At 45.0% G+C, this 22,200-nt stretch overlaps 1 protein-coding gene across 1 annotated transcript in view; it reads left to right on the top strand.

Annotated features, from left to right (window-relative positions):
* Nucleotides 1-10,337, top strand: part of CPN1 (carboxypeptidase N subunit 1) — a 30,433-nt gene extending 20,096 nt beyond the window's left edge. The window contains exons 6-9 of the mRNA XM_003483537.4: nucleotides 1,874-2,013; nucleotides 3,537-3,636; nucleotides 6,735-6,853; nucleotides 10,062-10,337. Of these exons, the coding sequence (XP_003483585.1) occupies nucleotides 1,874-2,013; nucleotides 3,537-3,636; nucleotides 6,735-6,853; nucleotides 10,062-10,220 (518 nt within the window). The 3' untranslated portion in view covers nucleotides 10,221-10,337. The remainder of the gene's footprint in view (nucleotides 1-1,873; nucleotides 2,014-3,536; nucleotides 3,637-6,734; nucleotides 6,854-10,061) is intronic.
* Nucleotides 10,338-22,200: the final 11,863 nt, after the last annotated feature.

Here is a 22,200-nt window from a genome sequence, read left to right as displayed (position 1 = left end):
GCCCCATATCTCCTGTTGAGAATCGTTACCCGAAATTATAGGGATGCAATTCCAAGATCATGAAATTTATGTCAAAGTGATAGTGTGGTCTCTAGACCAGCATCTTCAGTATCACCTGGGAACTTGTTAGAAATGCACATATGGGAGTTCCCGTCGTGGCGCAGTGGTTAACAAATCGGACTAGGAACCATGAGGTGGTGGGTTCGATCCCTGACCTCCCTCAGTGGGTTAAGGATCCAGTGTTGCTGTGAGCTGTGGTGTAGGTCACAGACATGGCTCAGATCTTGAGTTGCTGTGGCTGTGGTGTAGGCCAGCAGCTGCAGCTCCGATGAGACCCCTAGCCTGGGAACCTCCATATGCCGCGGGTGCGGCCCTAGAAAAAGACAAAAAAAAAAAAAAAAAAGAAAGAAAAAGAAATGCACATATGGTGGCCCACCCCATACCTGCTCAATCAGGAACTCTGGCGCTAAGGCCCAGCAACCTGGCATTTGTTGGGAAGGCGCAGTCTTCTAGGTGATTCCGATGCAGGAAGAGAACCAATGAAACAGGCTATAATTTTTCTCCAACTTTCTCTGTTCTTTCTTTCTTTCTTTTTTTTTTGGCTTTTCTAGGGCTGCTCCTGAGGCATATGGACGTTCCTAGGCTAGGGGTCTAATCGGAGCTGTAGCCACTGGCCGACGCCAGAGCAACAGCAACTCGGGATCTGAGCCGCATCTTCGACCTACACCGAAGCTCTCGGCAATGCCAGACCCTTAACCCACTGAGGGAGGGCAGGGATGGAACCCGCAACCTCATGGTTCCTAGTCGAATTCGTTAACCACTGCGCCACAACGGGAACTCTTCTCTGTTCTTTCTTTTTCTTTTTTTATTTTATTTTATTTTATTTTATTTTATTTTATTTATTTATTTATTTTGTTCTTTCTATCACAGCTATTTGCACCCATCAGCTTAGAGATCAGGTGAAATTTGATTAAATAAATAATTTTAACCCAAATAAACTTGTGATATAAACACCATTCTAATAATCAGAAATGTATTAAAAATGATCGCTTCCATTGAATAATATAGTAGAAGAGATAAGCATTTGATGGAGGAAAGCTATTACTGCCTTCTGCTTTTGCAGGAGTCTGTTTTTCTAGGATAAGTATTTTCAGGTAGGTGCTGTGTTGTCAGGTAGGAGGAGGATGTGAAAACAAGATTCCATCTCTTTTCTAACCTCCCGGGTCTGAAGAACTCATAGTCCAAAGAGAAAATCTATACCCTGGAAAGCAATGCATGTCTAAGATCAAAGCATGACTAATAAACAGCCTTTGAGATGCTAAGAGGGACAAGAAGTGAATTTAAGTCCTTTGAAATGGAAGAAGCAGAGGATGTAGATGACAAAATGGGCATTTTTGAAGAGGGGAAACTGGAAAGATAGCACGTCATGTGAATTGAGAAATTAGGGAAAGCTTTTATGGAGGAGAAAAATAAAGGGTGATCAAGAGGTAAAACAGGATTTCCCATTGTGGCACAGCAGAAACAGATCTGACTAGTATCCATGAGGATGCAGGTTTGATCCCTGGCCTCGCTCAGTGGATTGAGGATCCAGCGTTACCTGAGCTGATGTGTGGGTCGCAGACATGGCTCGGATACCGAGTTGCTGTGGCTCTAGCATAGGCCAGTAGCTGTAGCTCTGATTCTACCCCTAGCCTGGGAATTTCCATATGCCGAGGGTGAGGCCCTACAAAGCAAAAAGAAAAAACCGAGGTGGAACAGATGGTGATGGGTGTGGTGGTGGGGTGTATGGAGAAATTGTCATTAAATAGAGTTGAGATGGGGTGTTGGGCAGGAATCTGGCTGTACAAACTTGCCACCACCCCCTTCCCCCTAGGAATGCAAGACTTTAATTATCTCCATACCAACTGTTTTGAGATCACGCTGGAACTGAGTTGTGACAAGTTCCCACCACAAGAGGAATTACAGCGCGAGTGGCTGGGCAATCGGGAAGCCCTGATCCAGTTCTTAGAACAGGTAAATCCCGTTCTTTAATTTCCATGGTTATAGAAAGAGAAGTGTTTTCTGATGGGGAGCAAGGTTTGTTGTGTGACGCAGATCTGTCTTTTGCTCTGACTCAACACAATAGCTCTGAGCTTCTCTACCAAGGAAATTAATTCATTCAATATTGCTGACATCTGTCAGAGACTGTACTATATGCTGGGGATTAAGAGTAAGCAAACAAGTATCTCTGCATATATGCAGCTTATAGTCTAGGGAGGAGAGGCAGACAATATACAACACAATAAAATTTTGTAGCATGTTCAAAGTAAAATGCTATGAAGAAGACCTTCAAGAGAAAGTGACATTTAAACAGACTTAAAGGAGGTGAGGGAGGAAACCATACAGATATCTAGGGGGAAAAGGGCTCCTTGATGAGGTCACAATAGCAAATTCAAGGCCAACAAGAAGCACATGAAAAGATGCTCAAAATCACCAGGGAGGGACTTGTCATTCTGGCTCAGCGGTAATGATCCTGACTAGTTTCCATGAGGACAAAGACTGAATCCCTGGCTTCACTCAGTGGATTAAGGATCTGGCATTGCTGTGAGCTGCCGGTGTAGGTCACAGATGCGGCTCAAATCCTGAGTTGCTGTGGCTGTGGCGTAGGCCAGCAACTACAGCTCTGATTTGACCATGAGCCTGGGAACTCCCATATGCCGTGAGTGTGGCCCTAAAAAGAAAAAAACAAAAAACGAAAAAACACTAGGGAAATGCAAATCAAAGCCACTGTGAAATGCCATCTCTTACTCATTAGGATGATGGCCACTATAAAAAAAGTTAAAAAAAGTGATAGAAAATAGCAAGGGTTGACAAGGATGCGGAGAAATTGGAACCCTGGTGGATTGTTGGTGGGAATGTAGAACAGTGTAGCCACTATGAAAAACAGTGTGGTGGTTCCCCCAAAATTAAAAATGGAGTTGCCATATGATCCAGTAGTATCGCTTCTGGGTATATATCCGGAAGAACTAAAAGCAGGTTCTCAAAGAGATATGTGTACACCCATGTTTATAGCGGCATTGTTCCCAGCAGCCAAAAGGTGAAAGCAACCCATGGCCATTGATGGATGAGGGGATAACCATAACGTGGTCTAGATATGCAGGGCACACCCAGCGTCAGAAAGGAAGGAAACTCTGACCCAGGCTGCAACGGGGATGAACCCTGAGGACATTATTCTAAGCGCAATAAGCCACAAAAGACACATTACTATATAATTTGACTTATACGAAGTAAGAAGGGAAGTCAAATTCAATGAGACAGAAAGTAGACACGCAACATGATGTGACTTAGATTTTAACAGGGTCACTCTCTTACCACTCTGACTGTAATCTATTGAGATGACTGGGGACCACAGCTGTGAGCAGAGAGATCAGTCAAAGGGCAAGTAGCACAATCTTTGTGAGGATCAAATGCAAAAACACATGGGAAGGGGCTGTGAGGGCCCTCAAAGGTTGCACAAAGGTTTTTGGGCATAATGCACACTCTGAACTTTCCTCCAGGTACACCAGGGCATCAAGGGAATGGTGCTGGATGAGAATTATAATAATCTTGCGGACGCAGTCATTTCTGTCAGTGGAATAAACCACGATGTCACTTCAGGTAGGTGGCCCCATTCTAGTGGGGTAAGAAGTAAGCTTTCACTCCCTCATCTCCTGCAGCATAAGCGGGAGGCCAGTTTGTAAGCCAGTGAGACTCGCATGGCGGTCAAGGCCACTGAGGGCGGGGGATCGGAGGAAGAAAAGGTAATAGAAATGGGGACAGTGAGGAGTTCCCGTCCTGGCTCATTGGTTAACGAATCCGACTAGGAACCATGAGGATGCAGGTTCAATCCCTGGCCTCGCTCAGTGGTTAAGGATCCGGCATTGCTGTGGGCTGTGGTGTAGGTCTCAGATGCGGCTCGGATCCTGCGTTGCTGTGGCTTCGGCATAGGCCAGTGGCAACAGCTCCAATTAGACCCCTAGCCTGGGAACTTCCCTATGCTATGGGTGCGGCCCTACAAAGATCAAAAGACAAAAAGAAAGAAAGAAAGAAAAAGAAAGAAAGAAAGAAAGAAAGAAAGAAAGAAAGAAAGAAAGAAAGAAAGAAAGAAAGAAAGAAAGAAATGAGTACAGTGAATGAAGAGGCAGGGGCCAAGAAGATGTAAATGTAGTGCCTCTCAGCATTCAGGAGTCACTGCTTACACAGCTTTGTTAGGGTCGTTCTCGGCATTGGAGGTTATTAATAGCTCACATACTGCGTGAAATGGGTAGAAAAGAAGACTGTGAAACTCAGCCAAGCATTTTGTTACACTTCCATTCAGGGCAGAGTTAGTCCTATGCATCCCGTAGGCTTGCTACAAGGCCAGACTGACAGTAGCAGCAGATCTTCTTGCGGCCAACTTGGAACCTTCTAGAATGGTACAGAATATCTCATGGCACAATGATATTGCAAACGGCCCCAGTCCAATTTGATTAGGCACACTTCTTAAGAGTTTAGGGTCGTTTGTTTGATTTTTAATGTGTTGCAGTAGCTGCCAGTGGATAGGGGCAGGTGAGATGTGCCTGCCTCCCTCAACCTCGATGCCAGCGTGGCTCAGCCACTTTTCATCAAACGGGCTTTACCAAGCAAGCCTCTTACAGCTCAGCCAGTCAGTTTCAACTGAATGAAATCTCAACTTGAAGGCAATAGCTTAAAGTCCACAGTCTCTAAGGTGTTCCCAGCTACGCTTACACGAGGTTCATTCAAGGCAAAGGCAACAAAGTTCTAGAGGCAGAATTCTGTAGCCTCATTGTCAAGCACCAGACATTAGAATCCTCTAGGCCAGTGGCTGGAGCCAGGACTGTTTAGGGAACCAACCTTGGGCATTCCTAAGAGTTTCAGAGCTTACTGGATTCTTATACCCCATTCATGCAAAAGAGGGACATGTCTTTTTTTTTTCTTTTGTCTTCTTTTGTTTGTTTGTTTTTCAGGGCTCCACTCTCGGCATATGGAAGTCCTCAGGCTGGGGGTCGAATTGGAGCTAGAGCCGCCAGCCTACGCCACAGCCACAACAACACTAGATCCAAGCAATGTCCGCAACCTATCCCACAGCTCGCAGCAACACTGGATCCTTAACCCACTGAGCAAGCCCAGGGATGAAGCCCACATACTCGTCAGATTCATTTCCATTGGGCCACAACAGGAACCCCGAAGGGGATGTCTTTGAAACATTCTAGCCAATCACCAAATATTGAACATCACCAATGTCACCAGTAAGAGCCTACTTCCAATATCCACTATGATAAATTGACAGATGATTTATTTCACTAATGGAAAAATTCATTGCTAACATTCAATATGCTACTTAGCAAAGCATCTCTTTTGCTTAGAGATAAAGAGAGCATAAGCCCTTGTAAGAGCTGCATGTGGAATTGGGCCTTTCTGTTTGTAACACGGAGTGTTTCTGCTAACCACTCCTGGGTGTGAGCCCCTAATTAAAGAAAATGACAGCCCCTGGGGTATCACTTAAAGTATCCCACATATGCATGATAACATGCTGCTTTTGCTAAAGTATTTTAAAGTAAATTACAGACATTTAATGGGGGCAGAGAAGAGACTTCCTCATTATTTATTATCTGTCTCATTCTTAACTGCATTTTTTATTTCAATTCTTCATTGCTGTGTGTTTAAAAGAAATTTGAGAGGCACAGTCACAATTGATTCCAAAAAATGTGAAGTCAACCAAAAAGCTACATCCCTGCTATGAAAATCAGGCTTTCTTTTGAATTTTGTTTTCCCCTTTTGATGATGAGGGACAAAATATTAGAAATAGGATTCTCAAAATGAGACCTTTAGTGGCCATTTCATCCAGCCTTCCCACTCAGCATGACACACATAAAACACCACTGACAGCTCATTGGCCACCATGTCCGTTGGTGAAGGTTGTGTACTGCACAAGTGTGTAGCTTTCCCAAGCACCCCCATTCAGTCTGTGCTCACAATCTCGTAAGGCATTCCATTTCTTTTTTGGTAGTTCATATTTTGTCACAATAGCTTTTGCATCTGTCCTCACTCTTATTTCTTTAGGTAGACCTTATTTTTTCATAGTGACTTTTTGAACATTGGAACAGAGGTCTTCTGTAGTCTCTTTACCAAGTGAAACACTTGTAAATCTTTCAACCCTTTTCCTAGTGATCCTTTACTAGACATGAGTTTGTTTTAAAATACAGGGTCTAAAATTAAACACAGTACTTTCAGTGGGAGCACAGTGAAATGTCTACCACCCAGGAGCTGAGGCCCATGCTCTTACATTGTTATAATAGCCTAGCCTATGATTGTTTTAGATCTTAACCAGTTTTATCACGCTATTAAGAAAAATCAAGCTTGGAGTTCCCGTCATGGTGCAGCGGAAAGGAAACCAACTAGGAACCGTGAGGTTGCAGGTTTGATTCCTGACCTTGCTCAGTGGGTTAGGGATCCAGCCTTGCTGTGAGCTGTGGTATAGGTCGCAGACTCAGCTCAGATCTGGCGTTGCTGTGGCTGTGGCGTAGGCCACCAGCTTCTACCCCTAGGTTGGGAACCTCCATATGCAGTGGGTGAGGGCCCTAAAAAGACTTAAAAAAAAGAAAGAAAAATCAAGCTTGTGGTCAGATGAAATCCTCAGATCATTTTTTATATCAAAGCTTCCCTGGGGACAGATTTCTTATCAGCAGGCTGAATCATATCCTTGTAACTTTTAGGTGCCCAAGGCGATTACTTCCGGCTGCTGCTTCCAGGTACCTACACTGTCACTGCCACAGCACCTGGGTTTGACCCAGAGACAGTGAGTGTGACCGTGGGTCCTGGGGAACCCAAACTGGTGAGTTAGGCTGGCCTTTACAGAGCCCTGTAAAGATCACTTATGCGGAGTTACAAATACTTGATTGTATAGTTCTGATCTTTGCCGAGCTTCCCTCTTTCACCATCTAAAAAAATAATTCATTTTTCATGTGCTAATTTTTCTTTGGTCATCCTCCTGTTACATCCTATTATATCCTTCCCCATTTCCTTTTGGATTTTCCTTTTCCTTCTGTTTAACATAGCATAGTGATGAAAACATTCTCAATCCAGTTCATTTGGCCACAGACTTGGACAAGTTACATAATTGCTCTCATCCTCAGTTTATTCCTCTGTAAATTAGTAATAATAGTGCCTCCTTCACAAGAAGTTGAAATGAGAAAGTGCATATGAAGTCTTTAGTAAAGTGACTCACACATTAGAAAGTGCTCAAAAAATATTAGTTTATGTATTCCAGAGACCTTGCCCAGGCATACAGGATTCCATACAGGCTTGCATTCTTCTGCGCCATCAGCAAGGACTCCCACCAGATGGCGCTCTGCCCCCTTCTGGCGCCCCTGTTCCCAGGCAGCTTTACTTTCACTCACCGCAGCAAAAAGCCAGCTGCTCTCCAGTATTCCACTCTGCAAGGCTTTCTTTTATAGATAAGATGAGAAGCAAAGAACTTTTCTGATCTACAGCCTGGACCTTTGTAGCTTTGGTTGTATTACTTTGGGATCTCAGAGCCCAAGAGGCTTAGAAATCATGGACACTAATTCTCAGGTTTCTCAAGCGAGGAAAAGATAATGAGGCAGTCCTGTCTCATGAGCATCTATGCTCATATGAGCTCTCATATGTCAGCTCTTTCCTAGGGCCTCCTCTCTCCCTCCCGTTCCTTCTCTAAACAGCCTGAGAGCCTAGCAGACCCTCTGTCCCCTTTCCCAGTTAATGCAGTCAAAAGTGTCTTGCCTGTTCAAATGCAGCTGTAGGTACTATTTATTGAATAGCCAGCTACTCTGTGTCAGACGCTATATGAGAACTTTTCAGAATTATCTCATTTAACCTTCATAACAACCCTATAAGGTACAATATACATTCCCATTTGTGCCTGAGGAAACTGAAGCTTAGAGAAGGTAAGTAATTTGTCCAATACCACACCCTAAGTGAGAGCCACAGCTCCAGGTTCTGTGGGGTTTCCAGGGCTGTCTTCTTAGCCAGTGTGTTACAGGGCCTCAGGCTAAGCTCACAACATGTGTTCGTAACCCCTTATTTTAACCAAGATTTAGGACAACGTGTTCTTTAAATCCTCTGAAAATTCCTCTGAAATTTCTAGACAGTTCCCCTTTTCCTCTCCCAATCCCCCCACTCCCATCTCTTGCAGCTTATAAATGACTTCTGCTGATAGATGCAGGAAGCAAATGGTAGCCCTTCCCTGGCAGTCTGTTACCTGGTCCCACTTTCCCAGCCATGGCATCCTCTTTCCCCCCACTTTTTCTGTTATCCCCCTGCTCCTCATCTACCCTAAAATCAAATGACTGTTAGGGAGCTGCTTGCAGAAGTCTGGCATTACATGTGAGTCTGTTCAGTTGCAAATTTAAACAACAGGCAAATCCTCTGGAGCGACAAATTCTGTTTCAAAAGACCTCACCTCCTTGATCATAGAGCCTTTAAAGGAATTAATATAACCCAGAGTTCCCCGTTGTAGTGCAGTGGTTAACGAATCCGACTAGGAACCATGAGGTTGCAGGTTCGACCCCTGGCCTCGCTCAGTGGGTTAAGGATCCGGCATTACCGTGAGCTGTGGTGTAGGTCACAGACACGGCTCGGATCCTGCGTTGCTGTGGCTTTGGTGTAGGCCGGCGGCTACAGCTCCAATTAGACCCCTAGCCTGGGAACCTCCATATGCCGCAGGAAGTGGCCCTAGAAAAGGCAAAAAGACAAAAAAAGAAAAAAAGAAAAGAAAGAAATTAATATAACCCATCATTATATCAAATATAACTCAGAAGGGGGGAAAAATCTGTCTTTTGGATACAATTCTCAGATACAGTCACAACTGAGCATCCACTTGTTGATCCCAGTTGAGACACTTCCCATGCTGAAGCAGAGATCAGTCTGGTTGAGGGGAGAGAAAAGAAAAAAAGATTGTTTATCAGGGGATTTTCATGCTATGATTAAAACCCTTTAAAGTTTCGCCGAGAGTCCAGTGTTTTCCCCTTGGCTTCCCACAGCCTCCCCATGTCCCACCCCTTTCATTTCCTCTGTCCTCTCCTCACTTTGTTGTCTCTCGCTTTCTCTTTTATCTCACTTTTGTTGTTGTTGTTGTTGCTTTCCTAGATCTTTCTATTCCTGTATAGGACACAGTACCGATACAGTGCTATTGGCTTTGATTTCCCCCACTTTGGGGGAACTAGTGGGAAAGCTGCCTGTAGTGTTTTTTTTGTGGAAGGGGCAAGAAAGAACCCCATGAAGAGGTCTGGCTGTCACATGTTTTCCAACTCCCAGCTGGCTTCTGCAGCTCAAACAGTTCCAAGGGCCTGAAAGCAAAGGATGCCTCCAGAGAGTGTGGTTAGAACACGGCCACGCCCTTGCCTTTCCCTTCCTGGGACGGTTCTGTGCTCTTGCAGCGCCAGCAGATCCCACATTTGTCTGTCAGAAGCATCTTTACCTCTGTAGGCCACAGCCAGCAGGGGTGTTCCGGGATGTCGCTAGAAACAGTGCATTAGTGCACAGGGACATTCGGATTTTAAGAATCCATACTAACGGTGTGTGTCATCACTACTCTCTGCATTTCCAAACAGTTATAAGTGTAGTTCTGAAGGTCTGAGGCATTCTTTGGCCTGCCTGAGCACAGCACCTGATTCACACAGTCAACCCAAAGGGGATTATTATGACACCGTCAATTTTAGGTCATGCCCTGAGCAATAATATCAGTAAAATCATGGTTCGAGGTGTAGATATAATTTTTTTCTATTGCATATGCGATAAAGGTTTATTAAGTTCCTCTAGATACACCCTATGTATCCACCATGATTATGCGCCACATTGGGGGGACTATTAGCCAAGCCTACGTGGCACTGCCAGTGCTGTCCTGGGCAGTTGCTGTCATAGTCTCCCCAGTCCTTTGTCCTCAGAACCTGAAACCATGGTAAAACTGGTCCAAACTGGTCTTCCCCCACTTTCAATTCTAGGAAATGGAAAACTAGCTCTTCTGCTCTCCTAGCTGCTGCTTCTTTTTTTTTTTTCCCCTGCAGGTTAACTTCCAACTCAAGAGAAGCACCCCTCCAGCAGCCCCTAAGAAAAGAGTTCCCAACTCAGGGCAGAGAGTCAAGGTCTTACCAAAGAAAGTGCAGCCCCGAGCAGCTAGGAAAAAAGAAATGAAGAAGAAGCAGACCCAGAGAGCCCCTGCCTGAAAGCCACAGTGCCCAGGACAACACTTTAGATAGGCTTTGTTCTGCTCATCCATCAGATGAAGCATTTATTTTATTATCGAAAACATATTTAAATATAAACATATTCAGAACAGCTCAGAATGGTCTCCATCTGTTCCAGGGCTAAACCCTCTGCTGCAGTGGTGCATACACGCAATGGGGCCCGGGAAGAGTATCTGATTCTGGGGATATGGCTTAGGTCCAGCATGTCAGTCCCTGCTGTCTCCAGCGACTGGTTCCAGCTGGTTCGTCACTCTGTCTCTAGAGTCTAACACAGAGCCTGCAACATAGTAGGTACCTGATGAAGGTTTCTGGATGAACAGCTGAAAGGCTGAGATGACTCAATATTGATATTCCCATAGCAAGACCAAGTGACCAGTTCTGAAATCCTAGTGGGCCATTTCAGCAAGATCCAAATAGTTTCTTATTAAGAAAAGAATTTCACGGAGTTCCCGTTGTGGCTCAGTGGTTAACGAATCCAACTAGGAACCATGAGGTTGTGGGTTCGATCCCTGGCCTTGCTCAGTGGGTTAAGGATCCAGCATTGCCATGAGCTGTGGTGTAGGTCACAGACATGGCTCGGATCCCGCGTTGCTGTGGTTCTGGTGTAGGCCGGACTACAGGTCCAATTCAACCCCTAGCCTGGGAATCTCCATGTACCATAGGAGCAGCCCTAGAAAAGGCAAAAAGACAAAAAAAAAAAAGAAAAGAAGAATTTCACACCCAAACACCTAGTCATACTGCTGCATTTTCTTTTTTTGTCTTTTTTCTTTTTTTTTTTTTTTTTTTGTCTTTTTAGGGCCACACCTGTGGCATATGGAGGTTCCCAGGCTAGGGTTCTAATCAGAGCTCTAGCTTCCAGCCTACACCACAGCCACAGCACCACCAGATCCAAGCCACATCTGCAACCTACACCACAGCTCACAGCAATGCCAGATCCTTAACCCACTGAGCAAGGCCAGGGATCAAACCCACATCCTCATGGATGCTAGTCAGGTTTTAACCGCTGAGCCATGACAGGAATTCCCATATATGGGCATTTTAAACAACATGCATCTTCCAAACAGTTTCTGGGTGTGTAAGTTCCTGTATGTAATACGGAGGCCCCTGTGGAATGACTGTCCTGACCCTGTGCCGGGGACACACAGCACTCCCCACCCCCACTGAGTCCCCAGAACAAACCCATTTGTCTGAAAAGTGTTATTGAATAATGTAAGTGTCCCTGAGGATTTTGAAGGGATGTGAGTCTTTCATCACCGGACACACAGCGCAGAAGTTTATACACCCCCACTGGGCATTTCGGGGTTCCGAGTACCCTGTTCCCAGGATTTTGTGGGGATTCTTTTACCCATCATCACCCATGTCAGGGTTCAGCCTCAGTGAAACAGGACAGGCTCCAGGCGCCCCCATTTGCTCCACCTCCCTCCACTCTGTAAACCTCCTGCTAATGCTCCCCAGCCTCTGACAAACCCAGACCATTCTTTTTTTTTTTTTTTTTTTTTTTGGTCTTTTGTCTTTTTAGGGCCACACCCACAGCATATGGACGTTCCCAGGCTAGGGGTCGAATCGAGCTACAGCTGCCGGCTTACACCACAGCCACAGCACCGCAGGATCGGAGTGGCGTCTGCGACCTACACCACAGCTCACGGCAACGCTGGATCCTTGACCCACTGAGCAAGGCCAGGAATCCAGCCCAAGTCCTCATGAATACCAGTTGGGTTCATTAACCACTGAGCCACAATGGGAGCTCCCCATTCTTAACACTGAGTGATTTGGCTGCTCTCAACAATCATTCCTACAGAACACTGTAAACCAACTGTAATGGAAAAAATAAAAAGCACTTAAAAAAAAAATCATTCCCTGGAGTTTCCGTTGTGGCACAGTGGTTAAGGAATCCGACTAGGAACCTTGAGGTTGCGGGTTTGGTTCCTGGCCTTGCTCTGTGGGTTAAGGGGTCCGGCGATGCCATGAGCTGTGGTGTAGGCTGTGGCTCTGGTGTAGGCCGGCGGCTACATCTCTGATTAGACCCCTAGCCTGGGAACCTCCATATGCCTTGGGAGTGGCCCTAGAAAAGGCAAAAAAAAAAAAAAAAAGTCATTCCCACACCCACCAGCAAACAAGAGGTGCTCCCTCTGCAGGAGGCCATTCAAGATTAGGATTAACACAGGGTTTATTTTTGTTATTTAAGCAATCTCTCAATCTGTGATCAAAAGGGAAACAGAAGAAAATGTATCTTTTCCCATTTAAAAAGGAAATTCTCTCCTAGATTGATGAATCCTTTCACTACATGTTTGTTTGTTTTTTCCCAATTTAATACCATAGTCTTTGATTCCCTTCTGATTGTTTTAAAGAAGGAGCTGCTTGAGAGGGTTCGTTTCAACTCAGCAAGACTTTGTGCCTAAGGTTGCCATACACACTCAGTTTTTTCAGGTTGTCTAAATATCACTCTGTTTTCAGGTTCTCTGGGACACAATCACTTAACAGAGCCTATGTTTGCAAAGTACGGTCACAGTGCTGCCCCTGGCCCAACCATGTACTTTCATTCATTCATTCATTCATTCACACAGCGGACATTTATTGAGTCCTTGCTCTCAATAAATGCAGAGAATACAAAGAGAAATAAGATGCAGCTTGCGATCACAGGGCTGCCGTGACCTAGTTGGGAAGACAAATAGATAATTAAACTGCCTTGTGATAATTGCTGTGATTCAGTGAACTCTGGGGTGGGGGTGGGGAGCCTGTGGAAAGGGCCCTACCATAATCATAGGAAGCTCAGAGAGGGCATCTCAGAGCTTGCGAAGACTTCAGTGAGATGCAGTAAGGTCCCATATGGATGAGGGAACACGAATCAGTCTGAAGGGGCTGTAGTACTGAGGCCTGCAGGCTCTGGAGAAGGTGGCCTTCAGGGAGCCACAAGAAATTCAGCATAGAGGGTGCAAGTGAGGTGCGAGCTGAGGGAGGTGGCGAAAGAGGCCAGTCCAGTGGGGAGGGACAGCCTGTGCAGGACCTTTGAACCATATGACAGAGTTTGGACTTTATCCTGAGAAGAACAAGAAGCAGTTAGAGGGTTCCACTGAGAGAAGCAGCAGAATCAGACAGAACCTTCCCTCTGGCTGCAGCCTGAGGAGCTGGCTGGAGCTTCGGCCAGGCTGAGCCAGTGAGGAGGTTGCCAGGAGCCAGGTAAGAAGGTGACCCGAACCAGGGCAGCTTGGACAGGGACCACCAGGCACTCCTGAGCTCCAGTCCCCTCAGACTAACTCCTGTTCCCTCATCTTCATGGGACCTCTGGTTACCCGGAGGGCTTCCTGTCAGCCCCCAAGGATTCCCTGCCGTCTTCAGGATTTGCAGCCTTCTCATTTCAGGCCCTCCCGCCCTGCCAGCCTCAGGATTTGTAAGCACTAAAGGAGATGCAGGTTTTCAACCAGACCTTAAAAACTATCCTGGGGAAGATTTACTCAAGCTGGAGGTGCTGGTACAGATAGAACATTATATGGAAAATATTCTGGGTCAGGCCATGACTGTTACGAAAATTTCTCACAGCTTATGTGAAGTAAGAGTTTTAACTAGAGAAACAATCCCCCCGGCTGAGGAGGCAGCTGTGCCCGACAGAGCTTTGCTCGCCGCATACCACCCTTCTTGTAATCTTGAGGCAACTATGAGCCTTATGTCTTTGCTAGCAGCCCTGCAAACCTAGCTCCCAGCATTGCTTGTCAGCTTCGCTTTTGTAATCTTGCTGCTCAGCTTCTTAGGCAGGAACTCTTGTCTGTTCTGGGAAGGAGGAGGGTGGGGCTGCTGGTGCGGGGGAAAAACAAGACAAGACCTGGAAGTCTGTATCATTTAAAAGCTACCTGAACACCAGAACAAAGATCTGCTGCTCAGACTCTGGAGGCGACTCCTCTGAGCCCGCACCGGTGCTGAATAAACCTGGCTATTCCACATCTCCGGGTGCTGCTTGTCACTTTCCGCTGCCACCATGGTCTCTGCAGCAATGGAAAAAAGGTGGGCGATCAGAGCTAATGGGGGAGAGAAAGGGCAGGATGCAGAGAACAAGAAGGAACATCTTCTGACTTTGAGTCCAGCATTTTCCTGGCCAACAGCCTTTCTATTTTATATTCAGGATTTTATTTATTTATTTTTGTCTTTTGTCTTTTTAGGCCCACAACAGAGGCACATGGAGGTTCCTAGGCTAGGGGTCTAATTGGGGCTGTAGCTGCTGACCTACGCCAGAGCCACAGCGATGCCAGATCCGAGTCTCGTCTGCACATCAGCTCATGGCAACACCAGATCCTTAACTCGCCGAGCGAGGTCAGGGGTCGAACCCCCAACCTCATGGTTCCTAGTCAGATTCGTTAACCACTGTGTCATGATGGGAACTCCAGTAGGCAGCTTTCTGATGTGACTCCCCATCTCCCCTGTCCTTGTATAACCCCTTCCCTTGCAGATGGGTGGGTCCTGTGATTAGGATAAGGTATCATTTCCCTACTTATGTCCCATTATATGGCAAGAGGATTTTGCAGATGTAATCAAGGTTCCAAACCAGCCGGTTCTGAGTTAATCAAACAGGAGATTATCTTGTGTGGACCAGATCTAATCAGACCAGTTCTTTATAAGCAGAGAATTTCTGTCCCAGGCCTGGGAGCAAGAAAGCAGGCAGCTAGCTTGTGAACTGCCTATGAAGAGAGGCAGCTCCTAGGAGTTGAGAGTGGTGCCAGCCAACAGCTAGCAAGAAAATGGGGGAGTTCCTGTCGTGGCTCAGCGGTTAATGAACCTGACTAGAATCCATGAGGACATAGGTTCAATCCCTGGCCTTGCTCAGTGGGCCAAGGATCCGGCATTGCCGTGAGCTATGGTGTAGGTCAGAGATGTGGCTCAGATCCTGTGTTGCTGTGGATCTGGTGTAGGCCAGCAGCTGTAGCCCCGATTGGACCCCTGGCCTGGAAACCTCTGTATGCCACAGGTGCAGTCCTGAAAAAGACCAAAAAAAAAAAAAAAAAAAAAAAAAGAAGAAGAAGAAAATGGGGACATGAGCACACACCACAAGGAAATGGATTGTGCCCATGATCTGAATGAGCTCAGGCCAACACCTGGGTGCAGCCTCGTGCAGTGGGAGCATAGGATCCAGCTAGACCATGTTTGACTCCTGACCAGTAGAAACTGAGGGGTAATACAGACATGCTGTTGGAAGCCTCTACATTTGTTGCACATAGTGGAAAATGAATATGTATCTTGAATTGTTTATAATTTTGTAAATTAGGATATAAACCAATGCAACCTCAAAAACCAATTATGATCACCCTACTGAGTGGTATGGCTGCCATGGTCTTACCTCATGGGAATGGATGGATGTGAAGCAAAGAACAGGACAAAATGAAACCATACAAATTTTTTTCTTTTTTTTTTTTTTCTTTTTAGGGCTGCACCCATGGCAGTTGGAAGTTCTCAGGCTAGGAGTCCAGTTGGAGCTGCAGCTGCTGGCCTATGCCACAGCCACAGCAACTCGAGATCTGAGCCACATCTGTGACCTACACCACAGCTAAAGGCAATGCAGGATCCCTGACCCACTGAGTGAGGCCAAGGATTGAACCCATATCCTCATGGGTACTGGTTGGATTCATTTCTGTTACACCACAGCAGGAAATCCCTACAATTCTTTTTAAACAAGAGGCCTGGTATAGTCAACTTTACCCATTTTTCTCTCTCTAAAGAGCACATGTCTCTGACAGCAGGGACTTTAGCCTTTGGGAAATTGTAGTTTCTTGCTTCAAGTAGTTCCCATTCTTTGCACCAAATTGCTTGTTACTGGATTGTGGACATGTACCATCGGCATAAATACTAACACAAGAGAAGATGGAAAGCACGTCTAGTGACAGAATCGTTTTTAAAGGAGGGCTCTTCTGCCCTTCCCAAAGAACCAAGATCAATAAACAGTATGGAACATCCCAAGCTCTTCTATCCACCTTCAGGACACTGGAAAGGAAGGGGGGGGGCCTCTTAGATAACCAAACATAATTTCCCACAGTTTGACATTTGACTCTAAAACAGTAAAATCCCAATTCAGTGGTATCGAGACCCAGGATATAAATTTAGAATAGTTCATTTATTGATTCATTCCTCTGACAAATAGTTGTGTCCTCTTATGAATCAGACCCCACGTTACCTGTGTTAAGAGCTGGGAAAGAGTGGTAAGCCAGAAAGACGCAGTTCCTACCTATTTGGGTTTGGAGGGTTTGGAGGGAGAGACAAAGAATAAAACGGGTTCATAAATAAATACATAACAGGAATTAGTAGCTGAGGAGTGGTGCTGAGGGAGCAAATGCTGGGAGGATCTATTTGAGATAGGATGGTTAGGGAAGCCTTCTCTGAAGAGGTGATATTTGGGCTGAAATATAAAGGTTAAGAAAAAGGAAGGCTTTCAAGAATAGGAATAAAAGTTATAGGCAGAAGGACTAGCAAGTCCAAGGACCCTGTGGCAAGAGAGAGCCTGGCTGGTTCTAGTAGCTGCATCTCCTGGGTCCCTGTGTGTGTGTGTGTGTGTGTGTGTATGTGTGTGTGTGTGTGTTTAGCTTCCTGATCTGTGCTCTAACATGCCAGAAGCCTAACCCAGCATAGGTCCAAGACACAGCAGAGCATCCAAACCACATTGAGTCTAGTCATAAGTGAGCCAACAAGATTCACTTTTTCCATGGCCACAGAAAACACACCCCCAACAAGACCAACCATCTCAAAAACAAGGATTGAGAAAGTGGGATAACCTGGCTTGGGGCAGATTTACCATTAGAATGGAAGAAGTCAAAGTTCATGTGTCTGGAGCATCCTCTTCAACATAAGTGGTACCATGACTCGTCTGAACGCACACCCTGCATAGACAGTCCGTGCTGCCCACCTCCTGCTTAGTTACTTCAACTCGAACACTAACTCTATTCTGGTTTTAAACCACGAGTCAACATTCCCCCTGGGCAAATGCCCAAGTAAACACCAGTTCTCTCCCTCCTCCCAAAAGTTAAATTCCACTATGTATAAAGGCTTCTTTCCCTCTCACTTTCTCCTGGTCCTCCCCACTCCTCTTCCCCTCACGGGTCTCTCCTCCTGCCTTCATTCTCACCACTTCCCGCACCTCCCCTGCACCCCGGCCCTCCCCTCAACGAGGCCCCGCTACATGTGGGATGTGGCCTCACCCAGAAGCAAAGGACCTGGAGCCATTAGGGGATAGGTGACCAGCAGCTGAGGAGAAGCCTGGGGGCTGGGTGCTTGTTCTGCTGACCCCCTGCTTCCCTATTGCATGGCCCCAGGAGCAGGCAGATAAAACCGTTGATTAGGTCCACATATACCCCGCAGAAGGGAGGGGAGGCTGCTTTGACTTCCTTTTAGATCGTCCCTTGTGAGGGCTTTGGAATGAAGAGTCCCTCCTGGGCATTAGATCAAAGGAGTAGAGTGAATGTCCTTAAATCCTTTCTGGAATCAGATGAAGCACAAATAAACTGGGAACTAAGAGGACTGCAATTTTATTATCATTTTTTGTACATCCAAATACAGTATTTTACACAGGCTGTAGTTTATAGCAGATTTGAATTCACAGATTTTTTTTTTTTTTTTTGCCTTTTCTAGGGCTGCTCCTGTGGCATATGGAGGTTCCCAGGCTAGGGGTTGAATTGTAGATGTAGCCGCCGGCCTACGCCAGGGACACAGCAACATGGGATCCAAGCCACATCTGCAAGCTACACCACAGCTCACAGCAACGCCAGATCCTTAACCCACTGAGCAAGGCCAGGGATCAAACCCGCAAGCTCATGGTTCCTAATCGGATTCATTAACCACTGCACCACGACGGGAACTCCTGAATTCACAGATTTAAGAAAAAATTTTTTTTCTTTTCGGCCTCATTCTTGGTGTATGGACGTTCCCATGCCAGGGATTGAATTTGAGCTGGAGCTGCGACCTATACCACAGCTGCAGCAATGCCAGATTGGAACAGCAGGAACTCCTAAATTTTTTTTTTCTTTTATGGAGATTGCTATGGAGCAAATGTTTGTGTCTCCCTATGCATCGAAGCCCTAACATGATGGTATTTAAAGAGGAACCTTTGGAAGGTAATTAGGTCATGAGTGGGGAGCCCCCATGATGGGATTGGTATCCTTATAAGAAAAGGAAGAGAGCTGGCTAGCTCGCTCTGTCTCTGCCACATGAGGCTGCAACAAGAGGGCCATCTCCAAGCCACGAAGCAGGTCCTCACCAGACCCCGCCATGCTGGCATCCTGATCTCAGCCTTCCCATCCTCCAGAACTGTGAGAAAGAAGTGTATGCTGTTTAATTTGTTAAAGCAGCTGGAGCAGACTAAGCCAGAGCGATAGATAAAGAGTCTTGCTAATTTTCTATTCTAGATGAACTTTCTTTCTTTTTTTTTGTTTTTGTTTTGTTTTGTTTTGTTGCCTTTTCTAGGGCCACTTCCCGCAGCATATGGAGGTTCCCAGGCTAGGGGTCGAATCGGAGCTGTAGCCGCCGGCCTATGCCAGAGCCACAACAACGTGGGTTCTGAGCCATGTCTGCAACCTACACCACAGCTCATAGCAACACCGGATCCTTAACCCACTGAGCAAGGCCAGGGATCGAACCCACAACCTCATGATTACTAGTCTGATTCATTAACCACTGAGTGCCACGACGGGAACTCCAAGACAACTTTCTAATTTTCTATTAAGGATGATTAGAAACATGCAATTGCTATCTACCATCACCGTCAATTCATAAGCACTTTGATGCCCAAAATTAGAAAGATAAAATCTCAGAGTAAAAAAGTGTTATCAATGAAATTATTTTTCTCATTTTGCTAGAGAATGGTAAATGTTTCATCTCAGACTGGCGTTCTGAACCAGTTGGTTTAAAGATGGGCCTTTAGGAGTTCCCGTCGTGGCACGCAGTGGTTAACGAATCAGACTAGTAACCATGAGGTTGCAGGTTCGATCCCTGGCCTTGCTCAGTGGGTTAAGGATCTGGCGTTGCCGTGAGCTGTGGTGTAGGTTGCAGACATGGCTCAGAACCCACGTTGTTGTGGCTCTGGCATAGGCCGGCAGCTACAGCTCCGATTCGACCCCTAGCCTGGGAACCTCCATATGCCTCAGGAGCAGCCCAAGAAATGGCAAAAAAGACAAAATAAATAAATAAATAAATAAATAAAGATAGGACCTTTAGTGGCTGAAATAACTAAACATTTATAAGAGGAATTTTTCAGATATGGCTGGATCCAGGTGCCCCAGTTATGTGGGCTGGAGTCTTTCCCCACTTCCTGATTTCATTGTCTTCAGTGGTGACTTCCTTCTCACACAGATGCTCCCCGTGTGGGACTGGATGACCAAGAGCAGCTTCAAGCTTCTATTCTACCAGCCTAGCAACAAACTATTGATTCCTGGGCCCGACTCTCAATCACACAAACTGGGAGATGTGCCTGTCCCTAAGATTCATGGTGACTCTGATTGGTCAGTCCAGGGTCACATGCCTACTTCCAGAAGGCAGAGGATGGGTTTGGGAGCCTACTCTAGGAGAGCTGGTTCCTGTTTTTTAAAAAAACTAAACACTGTTACCAAATAAAGAAAAACAGACAGTTATGGACAAAAACAACCAAAGAACATTACAATTTTCTTAAAAGTCAAGCACCTTTTAATTTTCCTATGACTCTTAGCTCAGATAAACTCCATCATTCAATAGACATTGATTAGACACAGCTATGTGCCAGATACTTTGCTGGCAATAGGATAGAAAGAGAAATCCACCAGTTTCTGCCTTCAAGGAACTCAGCTTCTAGGAGAGGCGGGGAAGTAGATACTTTTTACTACCACATGTGAAGCAGTTGAGATCAGCCCTGTCAAAGGACAAAGAATCAGGCTTCCTCTGGAGTATGATATATAGTTCTCGGCACAATTTCAGGAAGGATTTACATTTTCACTGAAGGTCATGACATCACGAAGCCTCATGGATGCACCAGGATGAAATATTGCCAAGGGAAGAAAAACATGGCCAATTCAGTGCAACGTTCTGAAACTACCCAAGTGTGTCCACATTGCGTAACAGAGAGACTTTGATTCTGGCAGGTGGAGGTTTGAATCCTAGCTTTGTCCTTTACAGGCTCTGTTATCTTGGGCAAATCAGGTTTTTTCCCAAAATATGAGTAAAGATTGCAAGTCGTACTCAAGATATTCTTCAAGACAATTCAAGTGATGCAGGGGTCAAGTTTGCTTGATGCTCTGAGCAATAAATAAATCACTTACTAACTAAATTATTCTCTTAATATCTGTCTGAATACATCAAGGAGAAAGTTTCTATCTGGTCCTAACTTTCTAACACCCTTTAGTTTCATTTTTTAGCAAATGGAGAGTAGACCCCTGGCTCAGAATTCAAATTTAATAATCATTTTGTTTCATTGTATTTATTTTAAAGATTACATCATATGAATTGCAGTCTATATGCTGGTTTTGTGTTGATGGGAGTGGCACAAAATTTTCCTTAAAAAAGCAAAGTGAGGAAATTTAAATAAAAATATTTTTTATACAATGAGACACCAACATCAAATGCTTTCACTGACATGTGGAATCTGAAAAAAGGACAGACGGAACTTCTTTGCAGAACAGATGCTGACTCACAGACATTGAAAAACTTATGGTCTCCGGAGGAGACAGTTTGGGGGGTGGGGGGATGTGCTTGGGCTGTGGGATGGAAATCCTTTGAAATCAGATTGTTATGATCATTATACAACTACAGATGTGATAAATTCATTTGAGTAATAAAAAAATGAAAAAAAAATTTTTTAAATTAGAAATATGTCATGCCTTTTAGTCAGGAATTACTGTGATGATTTTCTGAGAGTGCAAGATTATGGCAAAGGAATGACTAAAGTATGGGAAGTGTGGAAAGCATTAGGCCAGCTGCTTAACCCCATGGAGCCTCAGTTCCTCATTTATAAGCTAAAGATAACAATAACTTGCTGTGTTGCTGGCATGAGAAAAACAACCAATACGGGCTAAGAAAAAACAACCAATACTTTTGGAGAAGGAAACATGAGCTTGATTATTTTCTTCAGTAACGTGGGCAACCTGGAAAAGAAAATAAAGATGATTTATAAATTGTTTTTTTAGAATAATTGGTTCTATGCAAATGGAGGAACTCTGATTCTGTTTTTGGGGGTAGTAAATATTTTTTGATTAAGAAAAGAAAAGAATACACTATATGGTAAGTTCTTAACATTAAGCCAGGTCTCAATAAGCATAATAAGCATTTACTGTAAACTTGTCCAGTATTTCACCTTCCCCTCTATTTCCTTCCCCTTTCTCCTTCCAGATTCCCAAATATTTTCTTTCTTTCTTATTTCCTTGTGGAAATAGGAAGATATCTGATAGCATCACTTAAATATATTTTGATAGATACATGAGAGAATAAGTTTTTTCCCAAAATATTACCTCGACTGTATATCGGAATTTTAAGGTAGAGTTGTTTGTTTGCCAGTTTGATTGTTTCTTCTTCTTCTTCTTCTTCTTCTTCTTCTTCTTCTTCTTCTTCTTCTTCTTCTTCTTCCTCTTCCTCTTCCTCTTCCTCTTCTTCTCCCTCTTCTTCCTCTTCTTCTTCTTCTTCCTCTTCTTCCTCTTCTTCTTCTTCTTCTTTTTTTTTTTTCCATGGCATGCAGTGGCTTGATGTGGGATCTCTGTTTTCAGACCAGGGATGGAACCTGAGCTGCAGTGGTGAACGTGCTGAATTCTAACCTCTAGACCACCTGGGACCTCCTTTGATTTTTGCTTCTAATTAGGAAAGAATTTCCTGCTCCTCATTAAGCCAATTTTAAGCTTCTGCAAGCAGAAAGGAAGAGAAGCAGCCCCTAGGAAACACTATACCAAGACATACGAACAACGCTTAAGGTAAACACGATACAGTCCTTTTGTCCAATTCAAGGCTTCCTAACTGAATCCTTCCTCTTCTAGGA

The sequence above is a fragment of the Sus scrofa genome, chromosome 14, assembly GCF_054392235.1.
Source record: "Sus scrofa isolate SSC_HxYL_T2T_F1_AM1 chromosome 14, Sscrofa_HxYL_maternal_Yorkshire_Landrace_v2.0, whole genome shotgun sequence".
Lineage (NCBI taxonomy): Eukaryota > Metazoa > Chordata > Mammalia > Artiodactyla > Suidae > Sus > Sus scrofa.
Note: the sequence above shows the minus strand (reverse complement) of the source record. Positions and strands in the feature narration are given on the sequence as shown.